The sequence below is a fragment of the Argiope bruennichi genome, chromosome 5, assembly GCF_947563725.1.
Source record: "Argiope bruennichi chromosome 5, qqArgBrue1.1, whole genome shotgun sequence".
Lineage (NCBI taxonomy): Eukaryota > Metazoa > Arthropoda > Arachnida > Araneae > Araneidae > Argiope > Argiope bruennichi.
Genome location: NC_079155.1, coordinates 62,088,187 through 62,106,709, shown reverse-complemented (window position 1 = coordinate 62,106,709; position 18,523 = coordinate 62,088,187). Strand labels below are relative to the sequence as shown.

The 18,523-nt window shown below is 27.0% G+C and overlaps 1 protein-coding gene across 1 annotated transcript in view; it reads right to left on the bottom strand.

Moving 5' to 3' along the window:
• Window positions 1–1,544: 1,544 nt before the first annotated feature.
• The window catches only part of LOC129969341 (kelch-like protein 18), a 30,777-nt gene continuing 13,798 nt past the window's right edge, over window positions 1,545–18,523 (bottom strand). The window contains exons 6-9 of the mRNA XM_056083877.1: window positions 11,266–11,488; window positions 8,752–8,856; window positions 6,938–7,049; window positions 1,545–2,801 (exon numbers count right to left, since the gene is read on the bottom strand). Coding sequence (XP_055939852.1) covers window positions 2,421–2,801; window positions 6,938–7,049; window positions 8,752–8,856; window positions 11,266–11,488 — 821 coding nt within the window. The 3' untranslated portion in view covers window positions 1,545–2,420. The remainder of the gene's footprint in view (window positions 2,802–6,937; window positions 7,050–8,751; window positions 8,857–11,265; window positions 11,489–18,523) is intronic.

The following is an 18,523-nucleotide window of genomic DNA, read 5'->3' as shown; positions in this document are numbered from 1 at the left end:
GACTTAAAAAAAATTAAAATATCGTTAAATAAGAAAATATTCATAATATATATAAATTTTTATCAGTCTTTTTTTTTTCAAATCATATAAAAAAGCATCTACAAATACCATAAAATACAAGAGATAAAATATAACATAAATAAAAAATGTTATATCTTGCATGTTTTGATTCAATACAAATATAGTACTAAAATTCATGTCTGAAACAAGCAAGATATAATATCAATGAAAAATAAACCTATGTTTTACAATTAACGAGCAATTGCATGAGTTTCATCATAGTAGAGTATTTTTTATAAGAAACATGAATGAGTAATTTATATATACTTTTCAACTAAATTTTATACACAAAAAATAATTTAATTTATATAAATATATAATTTATTTCATTTTGTTCTCAATATATTATTTTTGTACAAATATGAAAGAAAGATCCAAACCACAAGTAGAAGAATATACAGAAAAGATTTTTGGGTATGTTTTAAATTAGTCATAATCAATGAATATTGTTAATAAATATTTTTAATTCAAAATTTGAACAAATTTCTTTTCTTAAAAATAAAATTTTGATATAGAAAAGATAGGAAAAGCTTTTTTCAGCAAATTCCCAAAAAATATCAATTACTAGTTTTGGAAACAACTGTACAATATTTAAGTTGGCATTGTTTGAATACACAATAAATATAATTAAATATTTTAATACAGTTGTATTTTGAATCTTCACTATCATTTATCTAAACATAATAAGAGAATGTTCCACATAAACACTTCACAATTCAAATGAAAAATACCACAATATTAAAAGTACAAAAGTTGTTTTTTCAAATGTAGCAATACAAGTTTTTACAATACAATTTCCATTTTAAATTTTGTTCTTTGTAAGCTAAAAAAATTATTACTTTATAATTAATTACTTAGAATCCAGCATCCTCATTTGAGAGCAATAATAATTTCATTTTCATGGCTAATACAATCATTCACATTAACTTGTTTATTTACTCTTTCTTTAACATATCAATATGTTTTCCCAAATTGTTAAGCAATTTAAATGGATATATAACACCCATTAGCTGATAAATATTTAAGACTTAACAGATTTAAAGTAAAATACATAACTGTATTAACAATGAAGAGTTATATAGTAGAAAAACTAAGAATAAAACTCAAATAAATTCAAATCAATAATGATGGAAATAAAAGCAAAAATTTCAGCTGCCATCCATCCAGTTGAACACAGTCTATTTCACAAATAACATACAAGAGCAAAATGATGTAAAAACAAGAAGAGATAAATATATTTTATTCATTAATTTTATATAATTGACATTTTTGAGGAAGTAACATTAAAACTAATAGTCTAGATATTTTTTTTAATCTATTTAAAATTCTTCTCAATAAGTTAAGCCAATTTAATAAATAACTTTAAAAACATATTTTCTAAACAACTAAAAACCATCAATATAGATAATTTTTCTATTCCAACACACAATATGACTAGAACTTAAAAATTAAATTAATTAAGCTTAAATGTTTTACAAAACAAATAATAAGAAAAAAATAATGAATTTTAGATATTTATCCATTAGCTTATGTAACTTTTTATTTAACTTTTTTCCATGTCTTTTGACATTTTGAACAATAGAAATAATTAAAGGTACTAGTGTATTAACGACATATTAGTGATTAATCATGAAAAAAATATTAAACATATCTTATTTAAACCAATGATTAATCAACAAAGATCTTATACCTTTTGCAATCAGCAATTATTTACCATAGATGCTATGTTATCAATTGACTATATTAACCTAATGACAAGTGGTCAAACCTGAAATTCATCAAAAGATATGCATTTCAGCAAAAAAGTTCCCAATATCATGAGATTAATGCACTAGTACCAATAAAAGTTTGACATTATGAAAATAACTGATTCAGATAATTTGCTCATTGTTCTTGATATGAGGATAATGTTTAATTTTGTCACACTTTACATAGTGACAGCTATGTCAAAATAAAATAGATTTTAAATGTGTGCAAGCTTGGTCAAATGAAAGCTATAAGATTAAACATTACACCTAACATAATGTAAAAAAACGTCATTATTATTCTCATCAAAAACTTAATTATTCTATACCACAACTACACCAAAAAATGATATTAATTTCTTAAGAGTGGTCTTCTTTATACTTTATCTTCAAACATCAGCTTTCAACCTCAACATCCCAAAACCTGAGTTAACAGAAACATAATAAAATGAATTTCAGAATTCAAGGAATTTGTTTAAACTACAAGTATAAAAGACCAATGATTTGCACACCAAATACCATCAGTATGCAACTTCATCGCCAACACTTAAATACTCAAACGAACCAAGAAATAGTAAAATAAAAACTATTTAACATTATTAGCCACCTTGTTCATTATAAAGATGGAATAACGCCAACACCTACTCCTCCCTCATGTGCACACATTGATGCAATAAAATCCCACCGATCTTTTTCTGGGTTGTAAACTTCGACAGAGCTGAGATTTGTTGTTCCATCATATCCACCAATAGCATACAGTTTTCCACAGTTCGCTACAAGGGCAACTCGACTTCGCATCACATTCATTGGTGCAATGTAAGACCACACTCTTGTAGCAGGATTGTAAACTTCTGCTGTAAGTAGGAATGTAGAGCCATCATATCCCCCACAGATATAAATTTTACCATTTAGAGTGGCCACTCCCAACCTGCATCGTCTTGTTTGCATAGGAGGCATTAGCGACCACTGACCACTTAGAGGATTGTATCTTTCAACCTAATAAAAAATAAAATGTCTTCTTCAAAATAAATAAATTTCATTATATTGGTGAACTAATTAACTCACCCAGCATTACTCAGGATTAAAAAACCCTTTGTTGTATAATAATTTTAATGAAGATCTTCTTTTATATAAAATATTTATAGTATGAAAAATCTTTTTGTTGTCTGAAATATTTTTAATTAAAGTTTAGAATATAAAATAGAGCCAGAATGATTTTTAAAAACCAATGATAGCTAATTTTCTCTGTAAATCTGTACTAATAATAAAGATTTTGTGTACGTGTGTGAAAAAATAGTGACAGAGTACTTAAAGTCTTATAGTGCCTAGCTAAAATGAGCCTATATACTCTCTTATTTCAAAATTAAATTTTTTAAAGTTAATAACAATTGAAAAAACTGCACAGAAAATAAAATCGATATTAATGAAAAGATAAAATTTTGAATTTTAAAATGGTATAAAAAATATTTTTGCAAAATTTTGAATAATTTCTAATTAATTGAAAATTTAATTAATTTTTGAACTTTGAAAATTGTTTGTATGTTGTTCTAAATAATCAGTGCACAAAATTTGGATGAATTCAACCTGGTTGTTTAGGAGGAGATGTGGAATATACTGCATACATAGCCAAAATGGCTTTCGTTTATTTTAAAATTAAGCATTTAAGTAAATAGTACATTTAATGCAAAAATAATGACAATGACCAATAATCTCCCACCTTTCTCAACATTCATATGAAAAAAATTTGATTTCAAAAAATTAAAGACAAATTTTTAATTATAAGTGTTTCACATAATTATTGTTAAATCATTACATTTTTAGTGTTTTTAACTATTAAATAGTTAATACAAGCAAAATTATAGTAGTTGTGTGTGTGTGTGTGCATATGCATGTGTGTGGACAAAAAAAAAGGTTAAATTGATTCTTTTTAATACTAGTAATACTTTTTTAAAACCAATATAATTTATAAATTCATAAAATTTCTTACTTTCCATAAAAAGTAATGCTATTTATGATTACATGTTGTTTCAATAAAAAGATATCAGAAAATATATTAAATGTCTTTATGATTATATTTTAATAAAAGCAAATAAATTTATATGATTCATTTATATTTCCTCAAAGAAGAAAAAACACATTTGATATAACTTAAATATTTGCTTCATGAAGGGACACATAATCTGAAATACTTTCAGAAATATTAGGATAATGCATCTTAAATAACAATGAACAGAGAAAATAGAATAACAATTTAAGAAACTGTCAGAAACTAATGAAAGCAACAAAAAAGTTCTGAAAAATTATGAAAATGGCTCAAATGTTTCAAACAGTGTAATCCTTGTTTGCAGTGAAATCCTTTTTTCAATAAATATACTTTAAAGTTGGAGAATTTCTGAAAATATTAAGGGCAATAAAAACTTTTTTAATTTGAAAAAATCACATTTTTAATATTTTTAATTCAAACATGAACTCTGAAAGGTTTATATCTATAACTTACTAACTGGATATAAGGAAATATTTCAATGTGAAATAAGTTGATTGTAAGTTAATTATATGATTAACAGGTTAATTACTATGCTCAGATATTAAATGTGCATCAAATTTTTAAATTTGTAAGCTAAAACTGAAGACGTTCATAGACATTTGATACAAACATTATATGGAATGCATAAACACAACAAGTTTTCAATGCATTAATGAATGTATCAAAATTGCAAATCATTCTCAAAGTTAAAAGTGACATTTTGCTACATAGTATTGGGGGGGGGGAGGGTACAGAAGAGCATAAAATAATTTTCCTGCTTTGGGGCATCTGCAGGTAAAACTTATGAGTGGAATAAAATCAAATAACATAAGCAGACTGTGAAAGACAGAAGAAGATTAATTTTACACAAAAAACAGCAGAAAAAGCTGCCAATTACAGAATACATTTCTATTCCAACAGGAAAAATCTTTTGCGAGATTTATTCAAAAAATCAATGCTAAATATCAACTCATACCACATTAGATGATCATTTCTTATCTACAAATAAGAAATAAATATTAATTTTTGGTTCTGATAGGCATATAAGCATTCAGAAAGGTGGGGGGAGGAGAAGGAGAGGAAGAAACATCATTTAAAAATGAAGTCCAGCATTAGTTTTTGTTAATTGCATATTGGCACTGATTAGTTAATGTATCGTTTATTGATGTCATTATAAATCATTTTATTTGATTAAATATTTTATATCAGTTCCTGGAAAAAAAATATTCACAAACAGTATTTGGAATTACAATAATGCCAATTTCAGGGTTTATCTTTGGTATGTTTCTAGCAGTACAGAAGTTATAACACCATGACATCAATGGCTGGATTTAAATTTATTTAAGCGTTTTTAATGAGAACTAAATATTAGAGCACATAAAACAAGACAAAGAAATCAAAATTGAATTAAAAGCAATGATAACTGAAAAACGAAAGTACAATGAAAAAGAAATTATGAAAAATCTACAGCAAATTATATACTCAAATTTTCAGCAGTTGTTGTGGGTACTCAAGGATACCCTGTCAAGTAAATTTTAAAATTTTATCAATAACTAGAACATTATCTCAAAAATTCCAAATGTCTTTTCAGGTTCAATATCTTTTACCAAGCCATTTTATATTAAAAATTAAGAAAATTATTATCATTATTCATCTTAACTAGCTTGAATAAGATTTTATCTCTACTAATAATAAAGATGTTTGTTTGTTTGCTGGTGTGGTCTATGTGCATGCGTCCATTTTACTCTACGAATCCCTCTGTTTGACTTGCAGCTATGAAACTTGAACATTTGTACCTCAGAGAGTGGGAATACACACCTCAGAGCGTGTTTCTTTAATTTTAATTATAAATTTTTAAAATTAAAAATTAACATGAATTCCCGAGTTGAGATAACTTTTGAATATGTAGCACAAAAATGAATTTTACGCCATATCAAAATTTAAAAAATACTGTCTTTTAAATGGCAATAATTTAACAATTCAACAAATTTTAATTGAATTTGGGGAATTTTTTTAAATATATTTTTCTTTAATTTCAAATAACAGATTACATGTTGCCTTGAAATTCAAACAGTTTTCATTTTTTTATACTATCTGATTGCATGATTTTCTTCCATTGTTAAAATTTAAAAAGGATTTTTTTATATATATATATATTTGGATAGTTTTTAAGATGCATAAAAAAGTGAAGCTACAATGCTGCAAAATTTAAAAGACATAAACCAGATATTTATGTTTTTAACAAAACTTTGATGTCATGGAACTGTCTGGATGAGAAAGGATTAGGTACTGAGTAAGTAAGAAAATTTAAGAAAAACAATTAAAATAACACAGATTTAATGTCAAATAAAATGGTGAAATCATGAGTTTGAAGCTATGTCTAAAAGAATGATTCATTTGAATAGAAATATAACCAATATTCCTGGCAAATCTGTCGGTCACTTGAGGCAACTAGTTACATTATTAAGGAAATTTTAATTATTAATATTGCTTCACTATTTAACTGAAATTTAATTATAAAAAATACAGTATGTAAGAGTTAGCTATGTGTTGAGGACTCAAAGGAACATGTTGGATAAGCATTCTGTCATTAAATATATGTATACCCAATATTATGCAGTCAAAAAATCTATTTGTTACATAGTGATTGGAAGAAATACAATATTTTTTTTTATTTTTTGCATTTGCATTCTTTTATTTGTGCATATTTTTTTTATAAATAACCTTCATTTGTGCCTTGATTAGATGGAAACATAAAATGATTAAATTTGTGGGATATGATTTAACATATAGATGTACATATACAATTCATATTTTCAACATTATCAAGCAATTCTTTAAAAAATATGAAACCCACAATAATCTTTGAAAATCCAAAAGAAAGAGAAAAAAGAAGGAAATAAATCCTAAAAAGTCAAAACTAGAATATTCTGATGTTAACATAACCATGAATGATTTCCTTAAAATTAAGTTATTACAAAAACAGTTTGTTTTGAAAAATAAAAGCATTCAGTCAATATAATATCCAGTTTTATAGTTAAAAAAGACTTTTATGAATTCTTTAAATAAAAATATATAAAAGTTTAATTTCATCAAAGTAATAACTTACAGAATCAAAAATAGAAAGCCCATCATGACCTCCTAAAGCATAGATATGATCTTCAAATGCTACAACACCAGCAGCACTTCTATGCTTAGACATACTGGTCACCATTGTCCATCTAATGAACAAACATGTAGATTAATTAAGAAACAAGCATTTATTATTTAAATAAAATAAAATCAGAACATAAATGCAATACAGGCTAAATGAAAAATAAATTATGGAATATATTTAAAATTATTCATTCCAAAAAAAATTCTTCCAATAAATTTAATATTAAAAAAAAAAAGCTCTGAATAAAATAGTAGTAGCATTATTTTACAAAGAAGAAATCTAGATGTAAAAAAATTTATTCCATTTGGTAATTCATCTCCAGTGAGCATAACTGTTAAAATAAAAAATTTCCAATTACATCAGTTATATTGTTACAGATTGATCTATGTGGAAGGAAGCTAGCTTTCCTGGATATCAAAGCTACGACTCTTTGGGCCAAACATATAGCGCAATTCTATCTCCATGACATAAAGATTAACTAACTTTCTTGTTGGTAAATAGAATGGACTTTAGTACCTAAGAAATAAAACAATCATATCAGAGAGTAGAGCTTAATCTCTTTATGGCTCTCTGTTTCACAAACTTATATGTTCTCAAAAAGAAGAAGAAAGGAAGCTGGAAGAATAATTGATCATCGTTGCAACTTATTACACTGAAATTATTATATTTTTAAAATATAGTTTTAAAAACTGGGACATAAACAACATAAAAAAATATAAAAATAACATAAACATAAGAAAAAAAAGAGAGAGATTTGGTTCTTCAAAAAATTTAACAAGATATCCAGAAAAAAAAAAATTGATGGCATATAAAACCATTCTAATGGCCATTCAATAAGTAATGTAAGAGATTTTTGTATAGAAAATGATGCAAGGAAATAATTAATTCTGGAAACATATATCAAATTGTAGCCCTTAATAAGTATGCCAAATATACTAATAACATTATAAAATAAGGTCTCAGAAGATTCAACAGCAAACATCAGTTACACTACCAGTGAACAACATTGATTTTTTCAAATATAAACAAAATTGTATTTCTTCTTTTCATTGTACAAAAATGTTATATCATAACTCTTCATTTAATAACCCCCTCTAATTTTTTTATTTTAATTATTTCCTGATTAAAAAATTTAATTTATTTAAATACAGTATAATAATTATAAACAAAAATTAGTCAACTTCTTGCATTCATGATTTACTAATTAAAATGAAAGCAGCTAATAATTTGACATCATTTAAAAAATGAAATATTTTATAAAAGAACAAATTCACAAGAGAATAGATAGATGCAATGTTTAATTCAAAATGGAAAACCATAAAATAAAATTTAAATAAAAAAAATGAAACTGCTATATTTAAAATTGCTGCATCTATAATTTTGTTTTTGTGCGCTAAAACAAAATGTTACTGTAAAAGGAAAGAATTGATTTAATAAGAATTTCAGAATTCTTTCATAAAAATAATTATTCTTTTAAAGCTTTCTTTCAAAAGACACAAAGAAAAATACTGTACAAAATAAATAAGAGCATAATTCATTCAATTTTGCCTAGCATTGACTAAAAAATTAGCTCATATTTATTAAACACATATCATTTATTAAATAAATACAAATTCCATCATATTTCTTTGCTAATTATCAAAAATATTGCTGTAAAATTTAGAATGATAGAAATTGTAATATTAATTATTATATTATCATTAATTGGCATTATTCTATAAAAATATCTTTAGTCATTCATATAAATGAAATTATACAGAACTTACATATTTTCTTCTGGATCATAACACTCAACTGTATTTAAAGAAGATATGCCATCATATCCACCACATACATATAGTCTATTAAAAAGTGTTGCAGCTCCCACAGCACTAAAATAGTAATTATTTTGCAGAAATCAATTTGGATACACTTTTTGATATGAACATTTCGATTTATTAAATGAAGTATATTCTATAAAAAATATATGATAAGAATTCTTTATAATGTATGTTGTATATCACTATATATAAGAAATATTTTCAAATGAAATGCTTTTAGCATGAAATTAACTCTCCAAATTCAGATTTTGAGCTGAAGTAAATCAATTTGATTTTTAAATTATCCTATTTCAGTACAGATAGATCTTATTATTTACATCAGTTTATATTTCAGAAAATTACTATAATGATATCTATGTTAATAATAATTGCTCATTTATTTAAATAAACTGTTTAAAAAATTCATATTAATTTATTAAAATGCAAACAATTATCATTATTTCAACAATTTATCTCTTATTTTTCATTATTTTGTAAACACAATATTAAAAGTCTATGAATTCATTGTTTAGATACTGATTTAAATGGAGTTTTTTAATCTATAATCTCAATAAGACAATCAAAAAATTGTATCTTCCCAGACTTGAAACATACTTGAAACAAAAAACAAAATTTCATAAAATAATGAATTGAGCCAAACATCTACACTGAGAAATGAAATAAATATGATTAATTAAATAATAAAATAATTAAGTCTATACAAAAAAATGCTTGAGATATTAAAAATAGATTAGACGATAGATTAAAAGAAAATTAAACAATCTGAGAATACTAAATTTGATTTCCAAAACACTGAAATCTGAATTTCTGTGGAAGAGTATCATACATGTGCTTTTCAATTATATGAATTTTTGTCATATCTTCTCTTTCTATTTATAGTTTAAAAAAATTTAAATATTTTATGCATATTTTATAATAAAATTTTTATTTGAAGTGAACCTCAAATCATTTCCATTATTGTTGCTTATAATTCATTCTGTCTTTTTTTCTGTTATTATTGGCAATCAAAATATTAAGATCTGACGTATTTTTATTTTTTTTATGTTGGATAGAGTTTAATAAAAGATCAACTTTTAAAAAATGAGTAGATTTTAGTAGAAGATATACTTTTAAAAAATAAATAGATTTTAGTAGAAGATATACTTTTAAAAAATTAGTAGATTTTAATAGAGGACATACTTTAAAAAAGTTTTTGAAATCCTATTGTCTCTTCAATTAAAATTTAACTTCTGAATTCAGTAATAATGAAATTTAAAGTGCATTCATATTTTTAAATACTGCTATGCTTTCCTTGACACAACTGCATCAGTAAAAATATGAGCAAAAAATTTTTAAAAAATGTAAAGCACAATGAATAAAATGATGTAAAGGCTACTAAAATAATATAAGGTTCATAAAAATCTAAAATTATAACATTGTTTACGCAGGAAGTAATTAAAATCAACTTATACAAGATTGAAGATTAATTGAAAATTTTAGCAGCTATCTGTCATGGTGAAGTAAGTTGTCACCAAAGACAGCTAGTTTCTACTAATAATAGAAGAGAATGTACATATACTAGTGCTCTACAAACTAGACTATTTGAACTTGAGCCACCAAATTCTGCACATATATCGATGGAGAGTGGGTATGTGCACAGTCTAATAATTTTTTGAAAAATTAATTAGGATTATAGTTAATTAAAAAAAAATTTGCCCTTTCCTGAAATAACTTTTGAACATAGTAATGACTAATATAATTTGTACATAATCTAAAAATTTAAAGTTTTCTTTTCAATGAAACTCGGTTACTGAAGAAAAAAAAAAAATTCTATTTTTAATTATTTTTTTAATATTTTAAAGATCTTTTATAATAAAATATTTTATTGCTGAAGTGACACTTAAATATTTTTCAAAATTGCTACAAATATTTAATTCTTGCTTTTCCTCATTATTGATAATTGAAAGGTGAAGATTCAGTTTATTTTTTACACTTAGAAACAATCAATCAATATTATGCTAAGCATTCAACATTTGTGGCTGAAACTAAGTACAATGCATTACTTATCTGAAACTCTTCATTCACCGAACTACAAACGATGTATCAAACAAGGGGTATTCTTCGTGTTTCTTATTTTATCTCAAAACTGTTTTCATGGTTTGAAAAAAGTTTCCAAACCATTTCTGTTTTTAAAAAAAAACAATAATAAATGACTAAATGTTATTATGCAAGTTGAAAATACATACTACCCCTCACTTATTATATTTTTAGAATAATATGTTTATAGAAAGGGCAACATTTTATTTCTATCTTTAAAAATTGCAATAGAAATAAAATAATATTTAGTTAATGAAAGGCAAATAATTATTTACAGTTTATTATAACAAGCAATTAATATTTTGATAATAACCAAATCGGATATATGTATATTGTTCACGAAATTACATAATAATATTTAACAGTAAGGAACAGTGCACAAACCTTCTTTTACAGTTCATAGAAGCAGCAGTTGACCATTCTCGAGACTCTGGGTCAAAAACTTCTACAGTGCTTAGACGTTCTGAACCATTGTATCCTCCAATGGCATATAATTTGTTATGCATAACAGCTACACCAACTCTACTTCGAAGCATATTCATTGCCTCACTCATCATCCACCTTCCAACTTTTGGATCGAACCTCTCAACTGTACTTAAAGAATCACCTTCAGTAAAAGAGCGAGAAAAAATTGTGATGAATATAAGCATGAATTTATTGCTTCAATAAAAATCTCACTGTCCATTAACAACTGTAAAGGAAAAAACATTAAGAATTTTCTTTGCAACTGAAACAACCAGCAGCAATACAAAACATACTGTTACAAAAAATGTCCGATGGACGTATGATGGCAGAAGTATGACATGCGGGTTATAGTGAAACGATACTGTATTTTACAACAAAACACGAAGCACAAGTGACAAAAATATAGCCGAGGAACACACAAAAAACAAAATCTCACAACACAAATAGATAAAAAACAGCAATAGCACTTGAAAACAAATTGAGAATTTGCACCGTAATCAATACTCCAAACAAACAAAACAAAAACAAACAAAAAAACTATCCTTGTGTAAGCGTTTTATTTTTTAATAGTTTGTTTTTCAGAAGAATCCTTAAAAACAAAATTGTTTTCAACAGAACCTTATTTTTGTAATCAATATCTGAAGTCATTGAGCTGGATACATTAGTAGTGAACAACAGGTACATAAACTATGTACAAGTACAAATAAATGCCTAGTAGTGTATATCAGGTATATACACTATGTACAAGCACAAATAAATGCCTATAGTAATGCACATACACTACTAATGTAACCTGACATACATATTAGTGCAAATCTCTTTTTAACCACGCCATCAACTTGGCAGGAAAGTTGTATTACAGATTCGTAAAACTGCTCTCCTCTTCAAAGACTGCACGCCCCAGCTATCTCAAATATGTTTAAAAACTATGATCAATAGCCTGGTATGGAGCTAATCAATTTACGTGCATGACTTTTGATTTGACATTGGAAGACCTCTGCATTCTTTAGCACAACACTGTACAGTTTCTTGACAATATTATAAAAGTCTTTCCAATTCCATTGCGGTGTGAAGCTCTGACTTCATCTTTTTAAGTTATACATCCAGGCTTCATAACTATATATAAATGATCTATTAATTTTAAATGATCTGTTTAATTGTTTTGATCTACTTAAAATTTTGATTTTGATTTGATTTGTTCGCTGGACTGATTGCATTCGGTAAAGAGAGCATATCATTCAGTCGCCCGAAGAGCAATCGTAACGTTTGACCAAAAAGTAACTCTAATGGAGTCCATCCAGTTACTTCATGCATCACATTCCTATGGATCAGAAGACAATGTGGCAAATACTTATCCCATACAGTCCGATTACTTGAAGTAAATGAGGAAAGACAATTTTATATCTTTTGATTATACCTTTCGACCATGTCATTAGACTCAGGATGTAACATCGTCGTTCAAGTCTTCAACATACCCAAAAGTTTGCAAAGCTCAGTAAAATGGGAGAAATAAAATTTTGTACTCTGATCCTAATGTTATACCATAAGCACACCTTAACGTGAGATCCACCTTTCAATGAATTCCTCAGTTTCTCTAATTTTCTTGATGGAAGCTGCTTCAGACTACTTGGCAAAATAGTTCATAATTATATCAGAACATGCTGATGACTCTTTGAAATGGCAAGGAAAGTGCCCAGAATATATAAAACCATTCTTTCGAAGAGTGTATTATAATTTAATGATCTTTAGCTCTCCTTTTAAATATTATTTCGGTTCCATAAAGATTAAAAACATGGCATGCTCAGTACCATAATTTAACGTCCACACACAAAGTCGATCCCAATGAAATCAGCTGGATAAACTTAGAATTCTCATGCCTCCAGAATGCTCTCCATTTGGGCTGTCATAATTCTTGCAGAACTTGAATTCTTTTCTTAGACAAGAACTTTCATCATTATTCTACGATATTAAACGCCATACAGAGGGGGGAAAACAGTATCGTTTTGTTTCTGGACTCTCCAGAGCAATTACTTGCCAAAATAGTGGATCTACCGTTTTTAGATTTCATCTCCAGAAATTGTCTAATAACTGGATTTTCATGCTAAGGTTTTTTTTTTTTTTTTCTTGTTTGATGACAGATCCGCAACAGTCCTTGTTAAAATGTTCATGAAAACATCTGTCTTTCTTCTAGTCATTTTTAAAATGTTCATGGAAACATATGTTTTCCTTCCAAACTCTTTCTCGGTATTGAAGCAATGGTTGCAACTCTTAATACAGGGTCTCTAAGGCAAGGTTTTTTCATCTCCATAAGAAGTTCCTCTGAAATGCTATGAAACCAATGCTTACAGATAGCGTTAAAGGTTGCTGAATGGATGTCGAATCAATGACCCAGTTATGATGACAAATATTTCAATATCTCCAATAGAATTCGAGTTCCAACGCTTGTAGAGTATGAGTCACGGAAGCATTAAAGCAAAAGAACACAAACTCGACACAAAGAAAAAGTACTCGAACACCCAGCAAGAAAATAAAATTCTTTACCCTCACTTGTGTGCTTTCTAAAAGAATGACATAGTATTTCAATAACAAGGAACATTTAGATATATTCACGATTTTCAGTGAATATAATAGATTGCAAAAAGTATTCATTTTGAACAATTTTTAAAGTATTTCAATAAATACATTAATTGACATTTCTTTTAAACTTAATGAATGTAAAAAAAAGTTCTATTATTATTATTTTTATTTATTCTGCCCTTTTAATAATTTCTTATCATGTGTATATTATCTCTGAAAACTATAAAGAAAATCTGACTCAAACACTAGTCAGAGAATGGAATTATTACCCATGTCTATAAATTTGCCTTTTAATATCAGCAGATTTTACAGATAAAAGCATGAAACTTTCTGCCCTTCTAATTGAGTGTAAGAAAAACATTTTACTCACTGATAATTTTTCGTTAGGAGAACCGCACAAAAATTTAATTTTGTTAACTCGTTATTATTTTTCTCTTCAAAAGCCAAAATATGTTCATAGAATCAGGATACTACTTTGCATAGGATGCATACTTAGAATACTACTTATTTGATGAAGTTTTCCAGTCGGAAGTATATGTTCTATTACAATAAAATAAATGATTGTTCTACTTTTTTAAGATACCTTACACACTGTCCGTGACTGGGTATGGAATCTTCTAGAAATAGAATTTTCGCCGAAATTTTAGTACTTTTGAGAATATTCAAGTTTTGTCGCCAAGCTCAAAAATCACTAACAGACATTCACTCGCCGTCATTATAATATACGTAAAACTCTCTTCCTTTACTATAATACTAACTGCGCAGGGAAGCAATATTACAGATTCATAATAATATATTCAAAACGTGCACAAAATCTCTCAACAATATGGCATTTGTTAATCTGTATAAACTGTTCGTTTCTGTATCCTGAGACGACCACTTTTCGACGATTCTCAGAAACGCGGAAGGATGTGCGCATTTCTGGAATTTATTTTTAAACATCTTTTCCTTTCATCTTTCCTCTCACCCTTATTTTGACGAATAAACCCATTTTAACGCATGCGCACAAGCTTGGAGGTTTTAAAATCCGTTGACCAAGCAATACAAGAATGTATGTAAATCCTGTAATTCAAAAAGCGCAATAACTTTAATGCATATATCTTTAAAATACATATCTGTTGATACGTATATCTTCAAAATTTGAACCCGACTGGTAAAAAAAGGAAACTCCAAAAAATTCATACACAACTTTTTTTATTACTACAAACACAAATCGCTGCACGTTAAGTCACTATACGTGGAAAGCAGAATGTGAAGTACACTCCCGCTTGCAAATAATCGTGAAGATATTTCGTCTACGTTCTAAGAAAATTAAAAAAATTGTGGGAAAACATTCCCGCTGGTTATAAAAGACTCTTGCATATAATTTATCATAAAATCAAACTCAAAATTTCAGGATTTTTTTTTTTTTTTTTTTTTTTTTGAGAGAGAGAGAGAAAGAGATTGCAGTTTTCAACAACAACAATGATAATAATTTTAAAAAAAAGACCATAGAACTTTTTTACGAAAAAATCTTGCTAGTACCCAATATTTATTTCAAAGTAATAAGATTCAATTACGCTTTTTTTTTATATAAAAAGTTTTTCATTTTTACGAAAATACTTTCAAACGGATTAAAGAATAAATAAGATACAAATAAAGGCTGAGCGTGAAGATGAATGTAAATACTTTTAAACTGGTCTCGAAAATTAATATCAAGAATCAAATAATCGGAAATAGATAAGAAAGATGTCATCCCAAATGAATTAAAAATTAAATACAAAATTACAAAGAAAAGTATAAGATGCTTCATTTATTATAAAACTTTCTTTGCTTTGAAATATATAAAATTTATTTAATATTTTTATTTATTCTAAATTAATGTTAGCCACCTTCGATTACTAGCTATTCGTTCGCCATCTATATTTATAAAATAATAATAGGGGGGAAAAAAACCAAAGAACCAATCCTCCAGTCTTAACCACTGTATTGATTTCAGCAATTTTTATATATACTAGCCACATTTAGCATCCAATGGATTCGTTGAAATAACCGATTACATAAAATTTCAATTGAATTTTTTGTAGCCAACTTAAGTCTTAATAGCTTCTTCACCGCAGTAAGTACTTTTAAATTTCGAATTTTAATAGTTATGTAACTCGCACTATTTTAGAAGTTTTACACATTTATATTCATTGTGTTACACACCTCTATAATTTTCAATCATTTCATCATAACTACGAAGTTTAGTTTGAAAGGGAAATGATTAAATTCCCTTGCCCGTGATATATTTTGGATGCATTAAAATTCAGAAGGAAAATGCATAACATAATGAACAGAATGATATAAACTTTCTAAAATAGTATGTTACGTGTCGAACATAATTTTTTTTTTTAAATTATTTTGCTGAAGAAGCCCTTCAAACCAAGTTACATAAAATATTTGAAATTTTTAGTAACCATTCATCTCAGCAAACCAAATGGTTGTAAAAGATGACTAGTGAAAAGTAAACCTAATCTCCATAGCTTGATCGACAATACTGAAAGAAAAAAACGAAGTATAAGAACAATGAAAATGATTAGAGCTTCATTAACGAGAAACAAATTATTGTTGCATAATATACTTAAAAACACCTTTAAAAATTAATTAAATCTACACTTAAATATTTAAGGGAAACAAAATTAAAATCATTGGAAAAAATTTAAAAATCGTTAAAATGGTTTAAATTAGTATTGTGCAATAATAATCTCGGCAATTATCGGGGAAAAGTACGTAAGTTTCGCCTAATTTTTAATTAAAAACTTAATTTCAAAAAATATGTCTCCTCCAAAATATTACAAACCATATTCGGTAGCTCTAAATCCAACATCTGGCCAATGCATGCAAAAAAACCCAAACATTATCTTATTATTAATAAAGATATTACAAACATTTAAATACATCTATTGCAGATTCGAATTTATAAAATTCATATGATTTCACTCCTACAACGAACATCGAAACATTTCGGAGCTAATAATAACTTTAAAATGTCATGTGATAAAAGCAGAATGTAAAAAGTATAAACAAATGATAAAAGCAAAAAGAGCGAGGTAAAACATATACGTGATAAAACGAGAAGGAATTTCATGGGTTTTTTCCCTCTCTCTTTGTACATAATTCATTTACGTTAAGTATTCTTTAGTTTAATTTTTTTTAAATTGTTTGGTTTATTTTTTAATTAAAAGGCATAGTACTTGTTTTAACGGTGCTTATTTTTTTCAACTCTTTTTAAAACATTGTGTCGAACCCCGGCAACTGACCTTTAAATCTGAAAATATAAAAGATGTCTATAAACAAAATTTACTAAACGTTATCGGAAGATAAATTCTATACGCTTATGAAAATAATAATGGAAACTTAAAAAGTATTAAAATGAAGAATGGCATTTTAATATAATCATAATCAAATTTAATATCTCTACTAATAGTATAGATGCATGTATATGTTGCCGCTCTAAAGGTTATTTACGAAAATAACACTTTGAAATGAATGCACAAAATAAATCTTGCACCCTTTCAAAATTACAAAATGTCTTTTTAATACCAATTTCTAAGTCATGCACTTTTTTTAGCGGAATCCCCCCCCCCTCCTTAATTTCCACCAATAGATTAAATTGTTGTCCTGAAATTGAAACAGTTTTCATAGTTTCCTCAAATATTTCGCGTGGTTTTCTTCAATTGTTGAAAGCTTAAGAAGAAGGATTCTGTTTCATATCTGCGTAGAGTACAAGGGTCTCCCTTAAACTTTCTCGCATACACTCTAATAAAGATCTTTATTCACATAAAATTTTTGACATTAGGTAAAACCGTGAATGCTTTGCATGTCATTGGCAAACAACAGAAACGAAATATTTATCTTCAGCGTGAATTCAGCACTTTTACTTAATTACCTTGGTGTTTTTTTTCCCCTTCTTCTCCCCCCCCATGAATACCTTGCAGGTTTTAATAGAACCCGAAAGCCAAATTTGTGTTTTAGACGTGTTTTTTCGAACCGAACGAAACCAAAATTTGACACGGAATTAAAACTACAATCATGAAATCACATGCCTAATTTGACATATTTAAAACACTGTGTTTTTGAGTTTTCATACGTATGAAACAACAGACTGACTAGAAGCCAATCCCTTGAAGAATTTGGTTTCAAATTTAATAGGTATCTAAACTTTAGATGCTAAATCTGCATGCACAATTTATCCAATTAGATTTCTTCATTTTGTAGCTACTGTGTAAACTTAGATTTTGACAGCGAGGCAGGTAACCTCTGAATGAATTTCTGTCAAAATTGATAGAAATCTCCAAATTTGGAGAAAAGATCATACACAAAATTTCCTCTAGCTCAAAACGTTTCTGTGTTCTTCATCGCAGACTGACAAACAGACAGACATAATGCCAAAAATGCGTTTTTCGAATGCTGGGAGGTTTCAAACATGGAGATTCATCGAAATTTCAAGTTATGATTTTTTGATAATTACAATATTTTCTCTATGCTTCGTATACAAGAAAATAATAAAAATATGGAATTATAATACCACAAAAATTAGAAAATAATTGAACCCGACAATTAAATTTTTTTATACCAT